At 39.4% G+C, this 17,061-nt stretch overlaps 1 protein-coding gene across 1 annotated transcript in view; it reads left to right on the top strand.

The window, feature by feature from the left end:
• AMDHD2 (amidohydrolase domain containing 2) overlaps nucleotides 1-17,061 on the top strand; it is an 84,653-nt gene that overhangs the window by 44,352 nt on the left and 23,240 nt on the right. The window contains exon 8 of the mRNA XM_053694691.1: nucleotides 10,667-10,774. Within this exon, the coding sequence (XP_053550666.1) occupies nucleotides 10,667-10,774 (108 nt within the window). The remainder of the gene's footprint in view (nucleotides 1-10,666; nucleotides 10,775-17,061) is intronic.

The raw sequence follows: 17,061 nt of genomic DNA, 5'->3' as shown, positions 1-17,061 counted from the left end.
ATATTTTGCATATTAATAATTTTTTTTATACAATTTTTTTTTTCTTTTTCATGTTTTAATGGTTGTTATTTTTAGTGGCACACATTCTATCAAAATCTGTGTGTATTTTGTGGATCATAATATTTTCATAAAAAAATAATAATAATAATTGTACTAGATTAAATAAAACCTGTTTATGAAACTAACGTCTCGTGGGGGGGAAAGTGACAAAATTATACCTCAAATTATGGAACTCCTGAAAATTTGTATCTGCCCCTCATTAAAACCCCACCTTGCAAGTCACTCTCCAATAATTTCTCTCACATTTAAAGAGTTTTACTGTAAAGTTTGCTGGTATCATAAAAATGCCTTTAAAATATTACAAAACAAACTAATTAAAATGTAAAAGAGAAACCTCTCTCTGTAACACAGTCCATTCTAACATGCAAATAAGAAAACGTGAAAACAGTTAGACATTTTTAACCGGTGCATAATAAAAAGACAATTCACTTGCGATTTCTTTGAATTTTAAATGAATTATGGACTTTTTTTCAAAATTTCTTTTAAATGTATCATATGACAGCCATCAGCCAATCAAATACTCATATACGTATACATTGTTAACTCTAGCACATGCTCAGTAGGAGTTTGGGCCTCAGTGCATATAAAAAGACTGTGCACAATTTGACAATAGAAGTAAATAGGAAAGTTTCTTAAAACTGCATGCTCTATCTGAATCATAAAAGTTTCATTTTGACTTTAGTATTTGCTTTTAAAGGCCACTAATTGCACCTGCGCACCGCTGGATTTTTAGACACATTATGCCAGAGTTTGCAGGGCCCATTTGGAATGACATAACCACTCACATTCTCCAAATTGACCCCCAAAACTATATATATATTTATAAAGAAGACAACCCAAGGTATTGATCTAGACCCATCATGGCATATTTCATGTGACCTGTTGGCAGTCAGATAATTGCCAAATACTATAATATAGGAGGCCGAAACGATCGTCTGGGGTTGTCATGCTCCTTGTTCAGAGGAGAATTGCCTGGTATTTCGGGGCTGGACTGACCTTACTTGGCAGGATCAGACTGATATACTTCAGGAAAGTTTTCCTCTGTGAAAAGCACACTGGTCTAAAAGAGGCTGCTCCTGCGTTGTAAATCACCATAGAACTAGATGATGAGCTATTGTTCGTTTCTGGTAGAGCGCTTCTCTCTTCGTATGCAAATTAATATGACCCTGGGGAAGTCTCCCTATGGGTAATGGGGGAAACCAGACGTGGACTTCTTGCCCAGTGTGCTTAGAGGAATGTGATTGCACCTCACTGACGAGGCCCATAGGAGGCCAAAACGATTGTCTGGGGTTGTCATGTTTCTTGTTCAGAGGAGAATTGCCTGGTATTTCAGGGCTGGACTGCCCTTATTTGGCGGAATCAGACTGATAAACTTCAGGAAAGTTTTCCTCTGTGAAAAGCACACTGGTCTAAAAGAGGCTGCTCCTGGATGAGCTGTTGTTCGTTCCTGGTACAGCGCTTCTCTCTTCGTATGCATATAAAAAAAATCATTAAGTATTTCACAAACTTTGAGTTTCTCACGGAAATTATTTACACTTAACTTGGTCCATTCAAACCCCTTCCTAGCATTATATGAGGACATAGTCCCTTCCTCGCCCCTCTCAAGCATCATATGAAGGCGTGGTCGTTCCCTCCCCCCTCCCAAGCATCATATGAGGGCGTGGTTACTCCCAACCACTGCATCAGATTAGAGGGCATGGTCCCTCCCTGCCACCCTCCCACCACATCAGATCCGAGGGCATCGTCCCTCCCCCCATCACATCAGATCAGAAGGCTGGTCCCTCGTTCCACCCTCCAACCGCATCAGATCAGATGACCGGTCCTTCCCTACCACCCCCCATTGCATCAGATCAAAGGGCTGGTCTTCTCCTCCCACCCTCCTACCGCATCAGAGTAGAGGGCTGGTCCCACTCCCTCTCCCCCTCCACTGGTCTCACTCCTTCCCTCCTCCACTGTTGTGCCTCCCAGCCTTACCTTCTAACACCTCCCGCCGGCACCAGCTGATGATCGCTACACACAGTGACACAGAGAGAAAGGTACACATATATATTATTAATCAGTATTAATGTGTAGCTATTAACTAGTGTTGCTTGTCCGTATATAATTGCTTACGGTAAGGTTTTTGTACTTTAACAAAATAATTCATATTTAGTTATTATGATATTCAAGGTCCCCAACACAGCTGCATGATTCATATCATTATATTATTGGTATAAATATTCACAAATATCCCCATGTTACATTGGTCCAGTAAGTCTCTTAGTCTATAAACATTAGTAGGGTTTAATCTTGGTTAATGGTCAAATAGAGATAAGGACTTGTTTTTCAGGATATAGTTACAAAATACATATTTGTCTATTATAGCTTAGTGACGAGTGCCATCTTCCGAGAGAAAAATCTTCTAACTTCTAAATCTGAGCTCATTAACAAAAATGTTAATTAATCTGTAATTAGTGTTAGCTAATCATTTATGTGAACCTTACCTTATCAGTTGGGGTGGAGTTAAGTCCATAAAATACACACTCGCCCACAAAAAGGGCACAAGGGGACACAAGCAGGCCGCACAAGTGGCCACACTGAGCATGCATGATGACCACACCCTATCCAGAGGAGATGGGAGGCTAAGCTGACCAGACAGACAAGTCAGGATAATGGCAAGAGAGGGTCCAGGGGTAACCTAAAAGGTTCTTTTTACACTGAACCCCAGTGAAGGAACCAACAATATTGATAAGTATGAAATAAACCCATATGAAACAGTTTTTTTTAAAGTGATTTATGCTCTATATATATATATATTCAAAGTTTTATTATTGAATCAGGTGAGATAATCAATTCTGATTTGCCCTTTATAGTCCCAAATATTTTTGTTAGGTAAATCCTGTAAACCTGGTCTTATCTGTCGACAATAACACTGGGTTAATCAGGAATCTGGTAATAATATAATTGTCTTATGGTTTGCCAGGATTAATAGTTTACCTGATTCTTGCCAGCTATGCTGAGAATTTAAATAACAAACGGCTAGATTACGAGTTGTGCGTTAGGGTAAAAAAGCAGCGTTAAGAGGTCCTAACGCTGCTTTTTTACGGCCGCTGGTATTACGAGTCTTGAAAGTTTAGGGTCACCGCACACTTCTTTGGCCTTACCGCAAAACGACTTACGTAAACTTCGTAAAGTCTTTTTTCTATGGGACTTCCATAGCGCTGGTATTACGAGTCTGTCCTGGGAGGCCAAAAAGTGAGCGGTACACCCTACCCCGTCAAGAGTCCTAACGCATTTAAAAGTCAGTAGTTAAGAGTTTTATAGTACAACGCCGTAACATAAAACTCATAACTAAAGTGCTAAAAAGTACACTAACACCCATAAATTACCTATTAACCCCTAAACCGAGGCTCCCCCGCATTGCAAACACTAAAATAAATTTTTAACCCCTAATCTGCCGCTCCGGACACCGCCGCCACCTACATTATATTTATTAACCCCTAATCTGCTGCCCCCAACATCGCCGACACCTACATTATATTTATTAACCCCTAATCTGCCGCCCCCAATGTCGCCGCAACCTACCTACACTTATTAACCCCTAATCTGCCGCCGCCACTATACTAAATGTATTAACCCCTAAACCTAAGTCTAACCCTAACACCCCTAACTTAAATAGAATTAAAATAAATCTAAATAAAATTACTATCATTAACTAAATTATTCCTATTTAAAACTAAATACTTACCTGTAAAATAAACCCTAAGCTAGCTACAATATAACTGATAGTTACATTGTATCTATCTTAGGGTTTATTTTTATTTTACAAGCAAGTTTGTATTTATTTTAACTAGGTAGAATAGTTACTAAATAGTTATTAACTATTTAATAACTACCTAGCTAAAATAAATACAAAAGTACCTGTAAAATAAAACCTAACCTAAGTTACAGCACGAGCACGTACGACCAGCACACCGCTGACTTAAGCAGCGCTGGTATTGGAGTGCGGTAAGGAGCAAAATTTTGCTCAACGCTCACTTCTTGTCTTTTAACGACGGTTTTGTAAAAACTCGTAATACCAGCGCTGCATGTAAGTGAGCGGTGAGGGAAAACTGCTAGTTAGCACCGCATAGCCTCTAACGCACAACTTGTAATCTAGCCGATAGTTTCAGTTTCTCTATGATACACACAAGCTACTGCAAATAAAATCATTTAGTGATTGTTTTCATTAGTTCTAACCTGATAATCATTAAATCTTTGTAATTATGTATGCTTATTGATTTGCTTTATTCAAATATTGCTTATTATTTCTAATAATTTCTTTAATAAACTATGTTTGTTTATTGATCTGGTCTCAGTTTAATTAATAGACATTTCAGAACTAAAAAGATTCAGGTTTTATATGTATTATCCTTTGCAAATTATATCATTCAGAGTGTTATTAAATTGCATACATTGCCTCTGCAAAGTTGGTAACCACTATTTTATATATATATATATATATATAGTTACATTAACAGAATGATATAGAGGTTACATAATATATATTGTGTCTTAACACATAATACACTTTGCAGGTACACTTACTACTGAAATAATAATACATTAATAATAATAATAAGGATAATATTCACAACAGTGTGTAACGAACTGACATCTGCCTTCATATAGAAACAGAGCACCTATCAAGCTGTTTCCATATGCAGACAGATGCCTGCAGCTTCAGAATAGCAGTCTCTGTTGTCCGCTTACAGCTGAGGCTGCTGTAGGCTCCTGAAGCTGCAACGTTTATAAACATCATGCAGTATGATGGGGAATGTACTGCATGATGTAGACTCACCCGTGGCCGGACTTTTAGCAGACAGACATTTGGCCGACGGACATTTGGCCGAAACACAAGTGGCTGTCAGATAAAAGTCCGGCCACGAGATAGATTTGATAGATAGATAGATACATAGATTAGATAGATAGATCAATAGATGCAATAGATACATTTGATAGATAGATAGATTTGATAGATAAATAGATAGATTTGATAGATAGATAATTTCCCAGACAGAGAATTACAAGACGTGCGCCTGGGACCCATGATAAGGTTCCCAGAGGCAGTTGCGGCGCCCGAGGCTCTGATTAGAACAGAGCACTCTGGAACGCATCTGCCCTCGGCCGTCATCGGAACATTCTTTAGCTTTCTATCTGTCGGCCAAATGTCCGTCGGCCAAATGTCCGTCTGCCAAATGTCCGTCTGCATTTTGTCAGAGCACCAGACTCACCGGCCACTTTATTAGTTTCAGCGGAAGCCATAATCATAGCCTGGTTTGTCTGGCACACCTATTTTAACACATATATTGCCAATGATTGGCTAAAAGTTAATTACAAAGAACACCCACATTTATGCAAATTAGTACATAGTGCATCTATATAGTATAGTATTGCAGTGCAATAAAACTTTTTCTCCTGAACAAAGCTGATCTAATTCAGTATTAAACTCTTCTTGCTTTGCAGTTAGGAACATATATGTATATATATTTTGTAAATGCAATTGAAACAGTTAAAATCATTAAATCAATTAAATAGCGAAGGATGAAAACCCGGATAAAACCGGATGAAATATGTATGTTATAAAATGATCTGGGATACAACAGCAGAACACAGTTAATAGTACAATGAGAAAAGCAATATATACATGAAATGTTATAAAGTGTGGTAAATCTATCTATACACAGTTACAATGTTATTATATTGCTATTGGATTACAACCGTCTATAGGATAAAAAACATTCCAGCATGCATAACTTAGACTAAGTCTCTTAGCAAGTACAGTTCAGTTATATAATCTATATAGCTGCACCCTCAATAGCAATGTCCCAAAGATATAAGAGAGACAGGAAATGTACCTTTATAAAACATTAAACAATGTACTGTATATGAAAATGAAAAAATAAATAAAATTATATATATAGATATAAATTTAAATTACCCATGTGTTGTTACTAGACACGTGTGTTTCGTTTCGGCTGAATTTAGTTTTCGGCCGAATTTTTGCAGATTCAGGGATTCGAATGCATCCAAATTTCCGAATCGGCACCATAACTAAAATCCCGAAAAATTCCGAAAATGAATAAATCAGTTTCCGAATTTTCAGATCCATTTTTCGTATTCGGAATTTTTCATTGTTCTAATCTAAACCGCAGTTCCCCGACATTGCCGACACTAACTAAATAAAGCTATTAACCCCTAAACCGCTGTTCCCCACCGTTTAAACAGCCAATAGGATTTAAGCAGCTCTCATTCCTATTTGCTGATTTAAATCAGCCAATAGGAATAAGAGCTGTTTAAATCCTATTGACTGTTCAAATCAGCCAATAGGATTTATGCAGTTCTAATTCCTATTGTCTGATTTACATTTTTCAGCCAATAGGAATGCAACGGTACCCCAATATAAAAGGGGTACCTTGCATTGAATCCTCAGTGTGCGGCGGACGATCACATGAAGAGGACCTCCACGTTGGACCGATCAGGAAGCTCAGAACTTAAGCAAACAATTGCAAGAAAGAGGTTATAAAAGATCAGTTATAAATTGAGCGAGAAGACAGGTAGCTGGTTTGGATAGACAGAAACTATTGCAGGACAGAGAGGTTTTTGACAAAAGGCCATTTGATGGGGTAACTTTTGTTACTAGCTATAGCTCACAGTATGATCAAGTGTGCAAGATAGTCCGAAAACATTTCGGCATTCTTGCTGCTGATGAACTCTTGGTGACAACAGTGGAAGGAGGAATTAGGTGTGCTTATAGAAAAGCTAAAACTATTGCTAACTATGTATCTCCCTCTCAGCTTCCACGTAAGAAAAGTGACAATTCCTCTTGGTTACAACACAAAGGAATGTATGTGTGGCCGCTCTCGTTGCACACCCTTGCGAACATTCTCTTGTAGGAGATTCTTTTAGATCAGCATTCACTGGGGAAGAGTTTCCTATAAAGGCCTGTTTGAATTGCACCAGTAAATATGATCACTTGCACTTCATGTGCCCTGCAATACGTGGGTCTTACGACAAGGGATGTCAATGCCCGTATTAGGGAACACCTTTCCACCATTCATATTAGAAAGGCTAAGACTCCATTGGATACCGGTCACTAACAGAGGAGGTGATAGGACTAAACGTCTGGAGAGACAGGAAATGTACTGGATTTTCAAATTAAGGACCCGTATCCTGAGGGGGTTGAATTCTGAATATGATTTAATTAATTATTGCCAGTAAACATTGGTCTCTTAGTCCCTCCAAATTTAACTGTAGTAACAACACATGGGTAATTTAAATTTATATATATATAATATATAAAAAAAATTAAAAATAATAATTTTCATATACATTGTTTAATGTTTTATAAAGGTACATTTCCTGTCTCTCTTATATCTTTGGGACATTGCTATAGAGGGTGCAGCTACATAGATTATATAACTGAACTGTACTTGCTAAGAGACTTAGTCTAAGTTATGCATGCTGGAATGTTTTATTAGCGGACAAATGAGAGCAGGCACTACTAGGTTAGAAAGATAAAAGCATACCTTTATTGCAAAAGATTAAAACATAGGTGAATCCCCAACAGTGGGCAGACAAAGACAGTGGCAGTCTGACGCGTTTCGCGCCCCCCTTGTGGCGCTTCCTCATAGACTGATGTGAGTAGACAAAGCTAGACAATTTATACCTCCCTGTACAATTTTTTAACCCCTTCTATACATATACAATTTAAGAAAACCAATAGGTGAGTTAAAAACAGTGTAAAAAATAAAATGATGATCATATTGGAAAGAGGATTTATAACAGCAGATATTAAAACTGCTGTGTATTGCCAAAGCATCTTAAAGAAAAAATATTGTTCAGCAAATAAATGTTATATTGAAATACCAGTGAATAATATCCTGACAAACCTTAGTGTGAAATATCTTTTTATGCAAATATGTGACTATTATCAAGTGTAGGGATAAAGTACAAATAAAATAGTACATATATTGAAACTAAATTACAATCCCATAAGTAACATAATGAGCATAAAAGATATAACTGGTAGTGGCGGTAAGGAAATAAGACTCCTGTTTTGTATAAGAACATCTCAGAATATGTGAGCAGAGCAAAATACAACACTGAAGATAATACAGTGTGGTAAGATACCATAACCCATTACTATGGATAATGTGTATGATGAAAAAGAAAAAGAGGTGTACATTAACAATGTTTCAAATGTGATGAACACTAAGGATCCTAATTGTCTATGAAATAACTAATATCAAACTCCTTATTCATACCTGATGGTGACCTAGTCTTTAGTTTAAGAATCCAAAATAGTTCCTTCCTATTAAGGACCTTACTTAGGTCACCACCTCTTATGGGCGTACGTGCTAAATCTAGCATGTGTGCAAACCTGCCCCTCAATGGCTCCAAAGTAGCTTATGCTACTTAGTACATGGAGCCCTATGAAGCTAGCCCATTGTTTAAAGGGACAGAAAACAGCATGAACTAACATAGGTTTCGAAATATACTTTGTTACTTGACAGTATAAGGTTTGGAGAAGGACACTGATAAGGGGGGTGTAGCACATGGCAACACTAAAGTGTAAGTAATTTTTCAGATTTTTGGAAATTTTATTAAAATACTTATAAGCTTTTCTTTTTTAAGATACGATGAGTCCACGGATATCATCCTTACTTGTGGGATATCGCTTCCTGGTCAGCAGGAGGAGGCAAAGAACACCACAACAGAGCTGTATATATAGCTCCTCCCACTCCAGTCATTCTCTTTGCCTGTGTTAGTGATAGGAAGAGGTAAAGTGAGGTGTTAGCTTAGATTCTTTAATCAAGAGTTTATTATTTTTAAAATGGTACCAGTGAGTGCTATTTTATTCAGGGTGTAGCCATATTCCTTGTCAGCCTCTACTGTAGAAGCTACAGGTGGCTTTAAAATATGACTTTTAGTTCATATGTGGGTATTAGTATATGGCTTCAGGTTGATTGTAAATATAATTATGTGGTTTGCCTGATTTGTAAATATAATAGCGTAGCTTTGGTTTTACACTGGTGTATTTGTGTCTTTCCTGGTATATTTATTGTATGTACATTTGTTTCTCTGTTGGCCAGCCTGTGCGTTAAAGGGACCTTAAAGTGATGGTAAATCCTAGCGTTTATGAAAAGCTAGGATTTACCATTGGAGCAATTAAAGGGGACTTTCAGTCATGAAGTATAAAATACTTCATGCTGAAAGCTCCTTTATTTGTTTGCAGCGCTCGCCGCACTGAACTGCTAAGGCAGCCTACCGGCAGAACGCTATTTGCTGAGAGGTGACGTTTTCCACCTTCTTAGCCAATGGTGCCAAGCTGGATTTCCCGCATGGCTATTGGCTAAGAGGTGAAAACGGCACCTCTCAGCCAAATAGCATTCTACAATGGGTTTCCTTAGCAGCTCAGTGCGGCAAACGCTGCAAACAAATAAAGGAGCTTTAGGCATGACGTATTTTATACTTCATGACTGAAAGTCCCCTTTATTTGTTCCAATGGTAAATCCTAGCATTTCACAAATGCTAGGATTTACCATCGCTTTAAGTATCTTGTAATTTCAAGATGTTTCTGCATCTTTGCAGTACATTAAAGTGATGGTAAACTTGCCTTTTTAAAATCAGATCCGGAATGTTATCTAAAATATCACTAAACATTTCAGATCTGATTTTAAAAAGGAAAATACGGGGAGTTGTGAATTGTTTGTAAATTGTTTGAATACATTAACATCTTGTTTGCTGCAATTGTTTTTCAATAGTCACTCACTACTTGCTTTATTTGATAGAGCGAATCAGAAGGCTAGCCACATTTATTTATTGTGAAAATGTTATTTTTTTTGCAATTACTTACTTGATAATCACTTCTGAAGCCAATTAGGGTCAGATACTTTGCAGGGTTAGGCTTGTGAAATCTGCCATGTGCTCTTAAAGTTATGAGTATTAGAAAACTCTTATTTTTTTCAGACTTAAAGGGACAGTCTAGTCAAAATTATACTTTCATGATTTAGAAAGGGCAATGTAATTTTAAATATCTTTCCAATTTACTTTTATCATCAAATTTGCTTTGTTTCTCTTGGTATTCTTAGTTAAAACTAAACCTAGGTAGGCTCAAATCTAATTTTAAGCCCTTTAAGGTCGTCTCTTATCTCAGTGCATTTTGATAGTTTTTCACAACAGGATAGTGCTAGTTCACGTGTGTCATATAGATAAACATTGTGCTCACTCCCGTGGAGTTATTTATGAGTCAGTACTGATTGGCTAAAATGCAAGTCTGTCAAAAGAACTGAAATAAGGGGGCAGTCTGTAGAGGCTTAGATACAAGGTAGCCACAGAGGTCAAAAGTATATTAATATAACTGTTGATTATGTAAACTGTTCAGTGTAATAAAGGGAATATTTATCTTTTTTTAAAACAATAAAAATTCCACGAGTAGACTTGTCCCTTTGAATTACAGGAAAAGGGGGCAAAATAATAAAAGGATATTGCATGTTATTTTAATGCATATAATTAAACATTTTATATTACATTGTCAACTTGTTTACTGTCCTTTTGTCATTAACTTTACCATGTGTGTTCCCAGGTTTGGTTCTTGTCACAGATGCGATTACAGCAATGGGGCTGGGTCCTGGAAAGCATAAACTGGGCCAACAGGATATACTGATTGATGGACTCAATGCATATGTAGCGGGTAAGTGTAGAACAGCATTATTTGGAAGCTAATTGTAAGTCTGTTTCCCTTTTTGCTCTCCATTATTGTGCTACAAAGCTTACAAAGTCTGAGTTTGTTCTGCTATCTTGATGACTTGCAATCTACGATTCTGATGATTTTTGTTTAGGAACTTATTTCACTTAAAGGGGCAGGTTACCCACATGTTGAAGCATTTGAAAGCACAGCTATAAAAAGCTGACTAGAAAATATCCCCATAACATCTCTATGTAAAAAAGGAAGATATTTTACCTCAAAATGTCCTAAATATTCCAACCCCACTGTAAAGAAAATGTAAGTGGCCAATCAGCATTCTAGTCTCAGGACTTGCTAGGGAGCGTGCATCTGGCATGTGCAGGCACACTCATGTTATTTTCCTATTCAGTTTAAGGAATTTTACTATGAAATCACAGCAAAGCAATGCATGACCTCAGCACTGCTTATGCTGATTGACATTTGTTGTTGACCCTCCCCCCTCAACTTGCAGCTGAAGTATAACTATTCACTGAGCACTTAATCTGGTAAACTGAAGAAAATTTGAGGTAAATAATCTTCCATTCTTACATAGAGATGTTCAGGTGATATTTTCCTGTCTGCTTTTTACAGTTATGCTTCATTACTTTCAAGTGATTTAGCATATGAGTATTATGTCCCTTTAAGATGTGGCAGCTGATTGAGTCTATTATGAAGCTTAAGTTATGCATGGTGACCACACGGCCTTCCAGTTTACATCAGGTGAAGGAGCATTTGGTTCTAAGCTATTATCTTCTTGGGCAGCAGGTTTCTTACTACTCTCGCCTCTATATACTCCAGCTTTGGCACTAATCTAACTAGTGATAGACTTTCTGAGGGTGTGAAAGAAATCCTGATTTATATTTACTGATTGAAACAATAATCATAATCAAATTGTCTCCTTCTTTTCTTCACTTTAAAGGGATAGCAAACCCAAATTTGTTCTTTCGTGATTCAGATAGAGCGTGCAATTTTAAGCAACTTTCTAATTTACTCCTATTATCAATTTCTCCAACATTGGTGTGTCCGGTCCACGGCGTCATCCTTACTTGTGGGATATTCTCTTCCCCAACAGGAAATGGCAAAGAGCACAGCAAAAGCTGCCCATATAGCCCCTCCTCTGGCCCCGCCCCCCAGTCATTCTCTTTGCCGCTCTGAACAAGTAGCATCTCCACGGAGATGGTGAAGAGTATGTGGTGTTAGTGGTAGTTTTTTATTCTTCTATCAAGAGTTTGTTATTTTAAAATAGTGCCGGTTTGTACTATTTACTCTAAAACAGAAAAGGATGAAGAGTTCTGTTTAAAAGAGGAGTATGATTTTAGCAGCAGTAACTAAAATCAATTGCTGTTCCCACGCAGGACTGTTGAGCCCAGAGAACTTCAGTTGGGGGGAACAGTTTGCAGACTTTTCTGCTCAAGGTATGACTAGTCCATTTTCTAACAAGACTTTGTAATGCTAGAAGACTGTCATTTTTCCTCTTTGGGATCGGTAAGCCATTTTCTTAGACTCATAACAGAATGAAGGCTTATTAATGGGCTATATACTGGTTGACACTATTGTGGGCTAAATCGATTGCTTTATTCGATATTTTTATGTGGTTTGAAGTGTTTTTAAAACTTGAGAATGATTTGGTAACTTTTTTAAGCGCCAGGCAGTCGTTTAGACACCTTTCCCAGTCAGGAAGGGCCTTTCACTCTAGTAGGCAGAGCCTCATTTTCGCGCCTTAATTGCGCAGTTTCTTTTGGATGCAGTGCATACAGCTTCATGTGAGAGGGTCTGGTGGCCATTAAAAACGTTCCTGGAAGGCTTATTTCGGTGGCGAATAACCCCTAAGAACAGGTGAAGCCGCAGCAAACACTGTGGCTGGGACTGTAGTGGGTTTAAAATTGTTAAATTGATAAAACAGCTCCGGTTTCCTCATTTAAGGGGTTACAAACTTGAAATTTGGGGTGCAATACTTTTAAAGCATTAAGACACTTGGGTGCAAATTTGGTAAAGATCGGATATTTCCTTCATAGTTTTTCACACATTCAGAAATAAAGTGTGCTCTGTTTAACATTTAAAGAGACAATAACGGTTTTGTTTAAAAACGGTTTTATTGCATTAATAGCCTGTATAAGCCTGTCTAACATGTCTGTACCTTCAGATAGAACATTTTCTGTATGTATGGAGGCCAAGGTGGTCCCCCCTTCAAATGTATGTGATAATTGTGCCATGGCGTCAAGACAAAGTAAGGACAGTACTGTCACATTTAATAAGGTTGCCCAAGATGATTCCTCAAATGAAGGTAGTGGGGGTAGTTCACCATCCTCTCCTTCTGTGTCAATACCAGTTAGGCCCGCGCAGGCGACTCCTAGTACATCTAGCGCGCCAATGCTTGTTACTATGCAACAATTAACGGCAGTAATGGATAATTCTATAGCTAATATTTTATCCAAAATGCCAGCATTTCAAAGAAAGCGTGATTGCTCAGTTTTAAATACAGTAGAGCAAGAGTGCGCTGACGATAATTTATCTGTCATACCCTCACACCAGTCAGAATTGGCAGTGAGGGAGGGTTTGTCGGAGGGAGAATTTTCTGATTCTGGTAGAGTTTCTCAACAGGCAGAACCTGATGTTGTGACGTTTAAATTTAAGTTAGAGCATCTCCGCGCCTTACTTAAGGAGGTACTAACTACTCTGGATGATTGTGACTCTTTGGTCATTCCAGAAAAATTGTGCAAAATGGACAAATTCCTAGAGGTCCCTGTGCACCCTGATGCCTTTCTGATACCTAAAAGGGTGGCGGACATAGTGACTAAGGAGTGGGAGAAACCAGGCATACCTTTTGTCCCACCTCCTATATTTAAGAAAATGTTCCCCATGGTCGACCCAAGGAAGGACGCATGGCAAGCAGTCCCTAAGGTTGAGGGGGCAGTTTCTACGCTAGCCAAACACACGACTATTCCCATTGAGGACTATTGTGCGTTTAAAGATCCTATGGATAAAAAATTGGAGGGTTTGCTTAAAAGATTTTTGTTCAGCAGGGTTTCCTCCTCCAACCAATTTCGTGCATTATTCCTGTCACTACGGCGGCGTGATTTTGGTTCGATGAACTAGAAAAGTCGCTCAATAACGAGACTCCATATGAGGAAGTCATGGACAGAATTCACGCACTTAAGTTAGCTAATTCCTTTATTTTAGATGCCGCTTTGCAATTGGCGAGGTTAGCGGCGAAAAATTCAGGGTTTGCAATTGTGGCGCGCAGAGCGCTCTGGCTAAAGTCTTGGTCGGCGGATGTATCTTCCAAGACAAAATTGCTTAATATTCCTTTCAAAGGTAAGACCCTTTTTGGGCCAGAATTGAAGGAGATTATTTCAGACATCATGGGGGAAAGGGCCATGCCCTCCCACAGGATAGGCCTTTTAAGGCTAAGAATAAGTCCAATTTTCGTTCCTTTCGTAACTTCAGGAACGGACCGTCTCCTAACTCTGCAGCCTCTAGACAAAAGGGTAACGCTTCCCAGGCTAAGCCAGCTTGGAAACCAATGCAAGGCTGGAACAAGGGTAAACAGGCCAAGAAGCCTGCTGCTGCTACCAAGACAGCATGAAGGGGTAGCCCCCGATCCGGGACCGGATCTAGTAGGGGGCAGACTTTCTCTCTTTGTTCAGGCTTGGGCAAGAGATGTTCCGGATCCCTGGGCACTAGAAATAGTCTCTCAGGGTTATCTTCTAGAATTCAAGGAACTTCCTCCAAGGGGAAGGTTCCACATGTCTCGCTTATCTTCAGACCAGATAAAGAGACAGGCATTCTTACATTGCGTAGGAGACCTACTAAAGATGGGAGTGATACACCCAGTTCCAACAGCGGAACAAGGTCAGGGGTTTTACTCAAACCTGTTTGTAGTTCCCAAAAAAAAGAGGGAACTTTCAGACCAATTCTGGATTTAAAAATTCTAAACAAATTCCTCAGAGTTCCATCGTTCAAAATGGAAACCATTCGAACTATTTTACCTACAATCCAGGAGGGTCAATATATGACTACCGTGGATCTAAAGGATGCGTACCTACATATTCCTATCCACAAAGATCATCATCAGTTCCTAAGGTTCGCCTTTCTGGACAAACATTACCAGTTCGTGGCTCTTCCGTTCGGTTTAGCCACTGCTCCCAGAATTTTCACAAAGGTGCTAGGGTCCCTTCTAGCGGTTCTAAGACCGAGGGGCATTGCAGTGGCACCTTACCTAGACGACATTCTAATCCAAGCGTCGTCCCTTTCCAGATCAAAGGCTCATACAGACATTGTGTTAGCCTTTTTCAGGTCTCACGGGTGGAAGGTGAACGTGGAAAAGAGTTCCCTGTCCCCGTCTACAAGAGTTCCCTTTCTGGGAACAATAATAGATTCTGTAGAAATGAAGATCTTTCTGACAGAGGTCAGAAAATTAAAGCTTCTAAAGGCTTGTCAAGTTCTTCATTCTATTCCTCAGCCTTCCATAGCTCAGTGCATGGAAGTAATAGGTCTAATGGTGGCAGCAATGGACGTGGTTCCTTTTGCTCGAATTCATCTAAGACCATTGCAACTGTGCATGCTCAGACAGTGGAATGGGGATTATGCAGACTTGTCTCCCCAGATTCAAGTAGACCAGTTAACCAGAGACTCACTCCGTTGGTGGTTGACTCAGGATCACCTGTCTCAGGGCATGAGTTTCCGCAGACCAGAGTGGGTCATTGTCACGACCGACGCCAGTCTATTAGGCTGGGGCGCGGTCTGGGACTCCCTGAAAGCTCAGGGTCTATGGTCCCGGGAAGAGTCTCTTCTCCCGATAAACATCCTGGAACTGAGAGCGATATTCAATGCGCTCCGGGCTTGGCCTCAACTAGCGAAGGCCGGATTCATAAGATTCCAGTCGGACAACATGACGACTGTAGCTTACATCAACCATCAGGGAGGAACAAAGAGTTCCTTGGCGATGAGAGAGGTATCCAAGATCATCAAATGGGCGGAGGATCACTCCTGCCATCTATCTGCAATTCACATCCCAGGAGTAGACAACTGGGAGGCGGATTATTTGAGTTGTCAGACTTTCCATCCGGGGGAGTGGGAACTCCACCCGGAGGTCTTTGCCCAGTTAACTCGATTATGGGGCATTCCAGACATGGATCTGATGGCGTCTCGTCAGAACTTCAAAGTTCCTTGCTACGGGTCCAGATCCAGGGATCCCAAGGTGACTCTAGTGGATGCATTAGTAGCGCCTTGGTCGTTCAACCTAGCTTATGTGTTTCCACCGTTTCCTCTCCTTCCCAGGCTCTTAGCCAGGATCAAACAGGAGAAGGCCTCGGTGATCCTGATAGCTCCTGCGTGGCCACGCAGGACTTGGTATGCAGACCTGGTGAATATGTCATCGGCTCCACCATGGAAGCTACCTTTGAGACAGGATCTTCTAGTACAAGGTCCATTCGAACATCCAAATCTAGTTTCTCTGCAGCTGACTGCTTGGAAATTGAACGCTTGATTTTATCCAAGCGTGGGTTTTCAAATTCAGTGATAGATACTCTGGTCCAAGCCAGAAAGCCTGTAACTAGAAAGATTTACCATAAAATATGGAAAAGATATATCTGTTGGTGTGAATCCAAGGGATTCTCCTGGAGTAAAATTAAAATTCCTAAGATTCTTTCCTTTCTCCAAGAGGGTTTGGATAAAGGGTTGTCAGCGAGTTCTCTAAAAGGACAGATTTCTGCTTTATCTGTTTTGTTACACAAACGCCTGGCAGCTGTGCCAGATGTACAAGCTTTTGTACAGGCTTTGGTCAGAATCAAGCCTGTTTACAGACCCATGACTCCTCCTTGGAGTCTAAATTTAGTTCTTTCAGTTCTTCAAGGGGTTCCGTTTGAACCTTTACATTCCATAGATATCAAATTACTATCTTGGAAAGTTCTGTTTTGGTTGCTATTTCTTCTGCTAGAAGAGTTTCTGAATTATCTGCTTTGCAGTGTGATCCACCCTATCTGGTTTTCCATTCAGATAAGGTTGTTTTGCGTACCAAACCTGGTTATCTTCCAAAAGTAGTTTCCAACAAGAATATTAACCAGGAAATAGTTGTTCCTTCTCTGTGTCCGAATCCAGTTTCAAAGAAGGAACGTTTGTTACACAATTTAGATGTGGTCCGTGCTTTAAAGTTCTATTTAGACGCAACAAAGGATTTCAGACAAACTTCATCTTTGTTTGTCGTTTACTCTGGTAAGAGGAGAGGACAAAAAGCTACTGCTACCTCTCTTTCT

The sequence above is a fragment of the Bombina bombina genome, chromosome 11, assembly GCF_027579735.1.
Source record: "Bombina bombina isolate aBomBom1 chromosome 11, aBomBom1.pri, whole genome shotgun sequence".
Lineage (NCBI taxonomy): Eukaryota > Metazoa > Chordata > Amphibia > Anura > Bombinatoridae > Bombina > Bombina bombina.
This window is presented reverse-complemented; position numbering and strand designations above follow the sequence as displayed.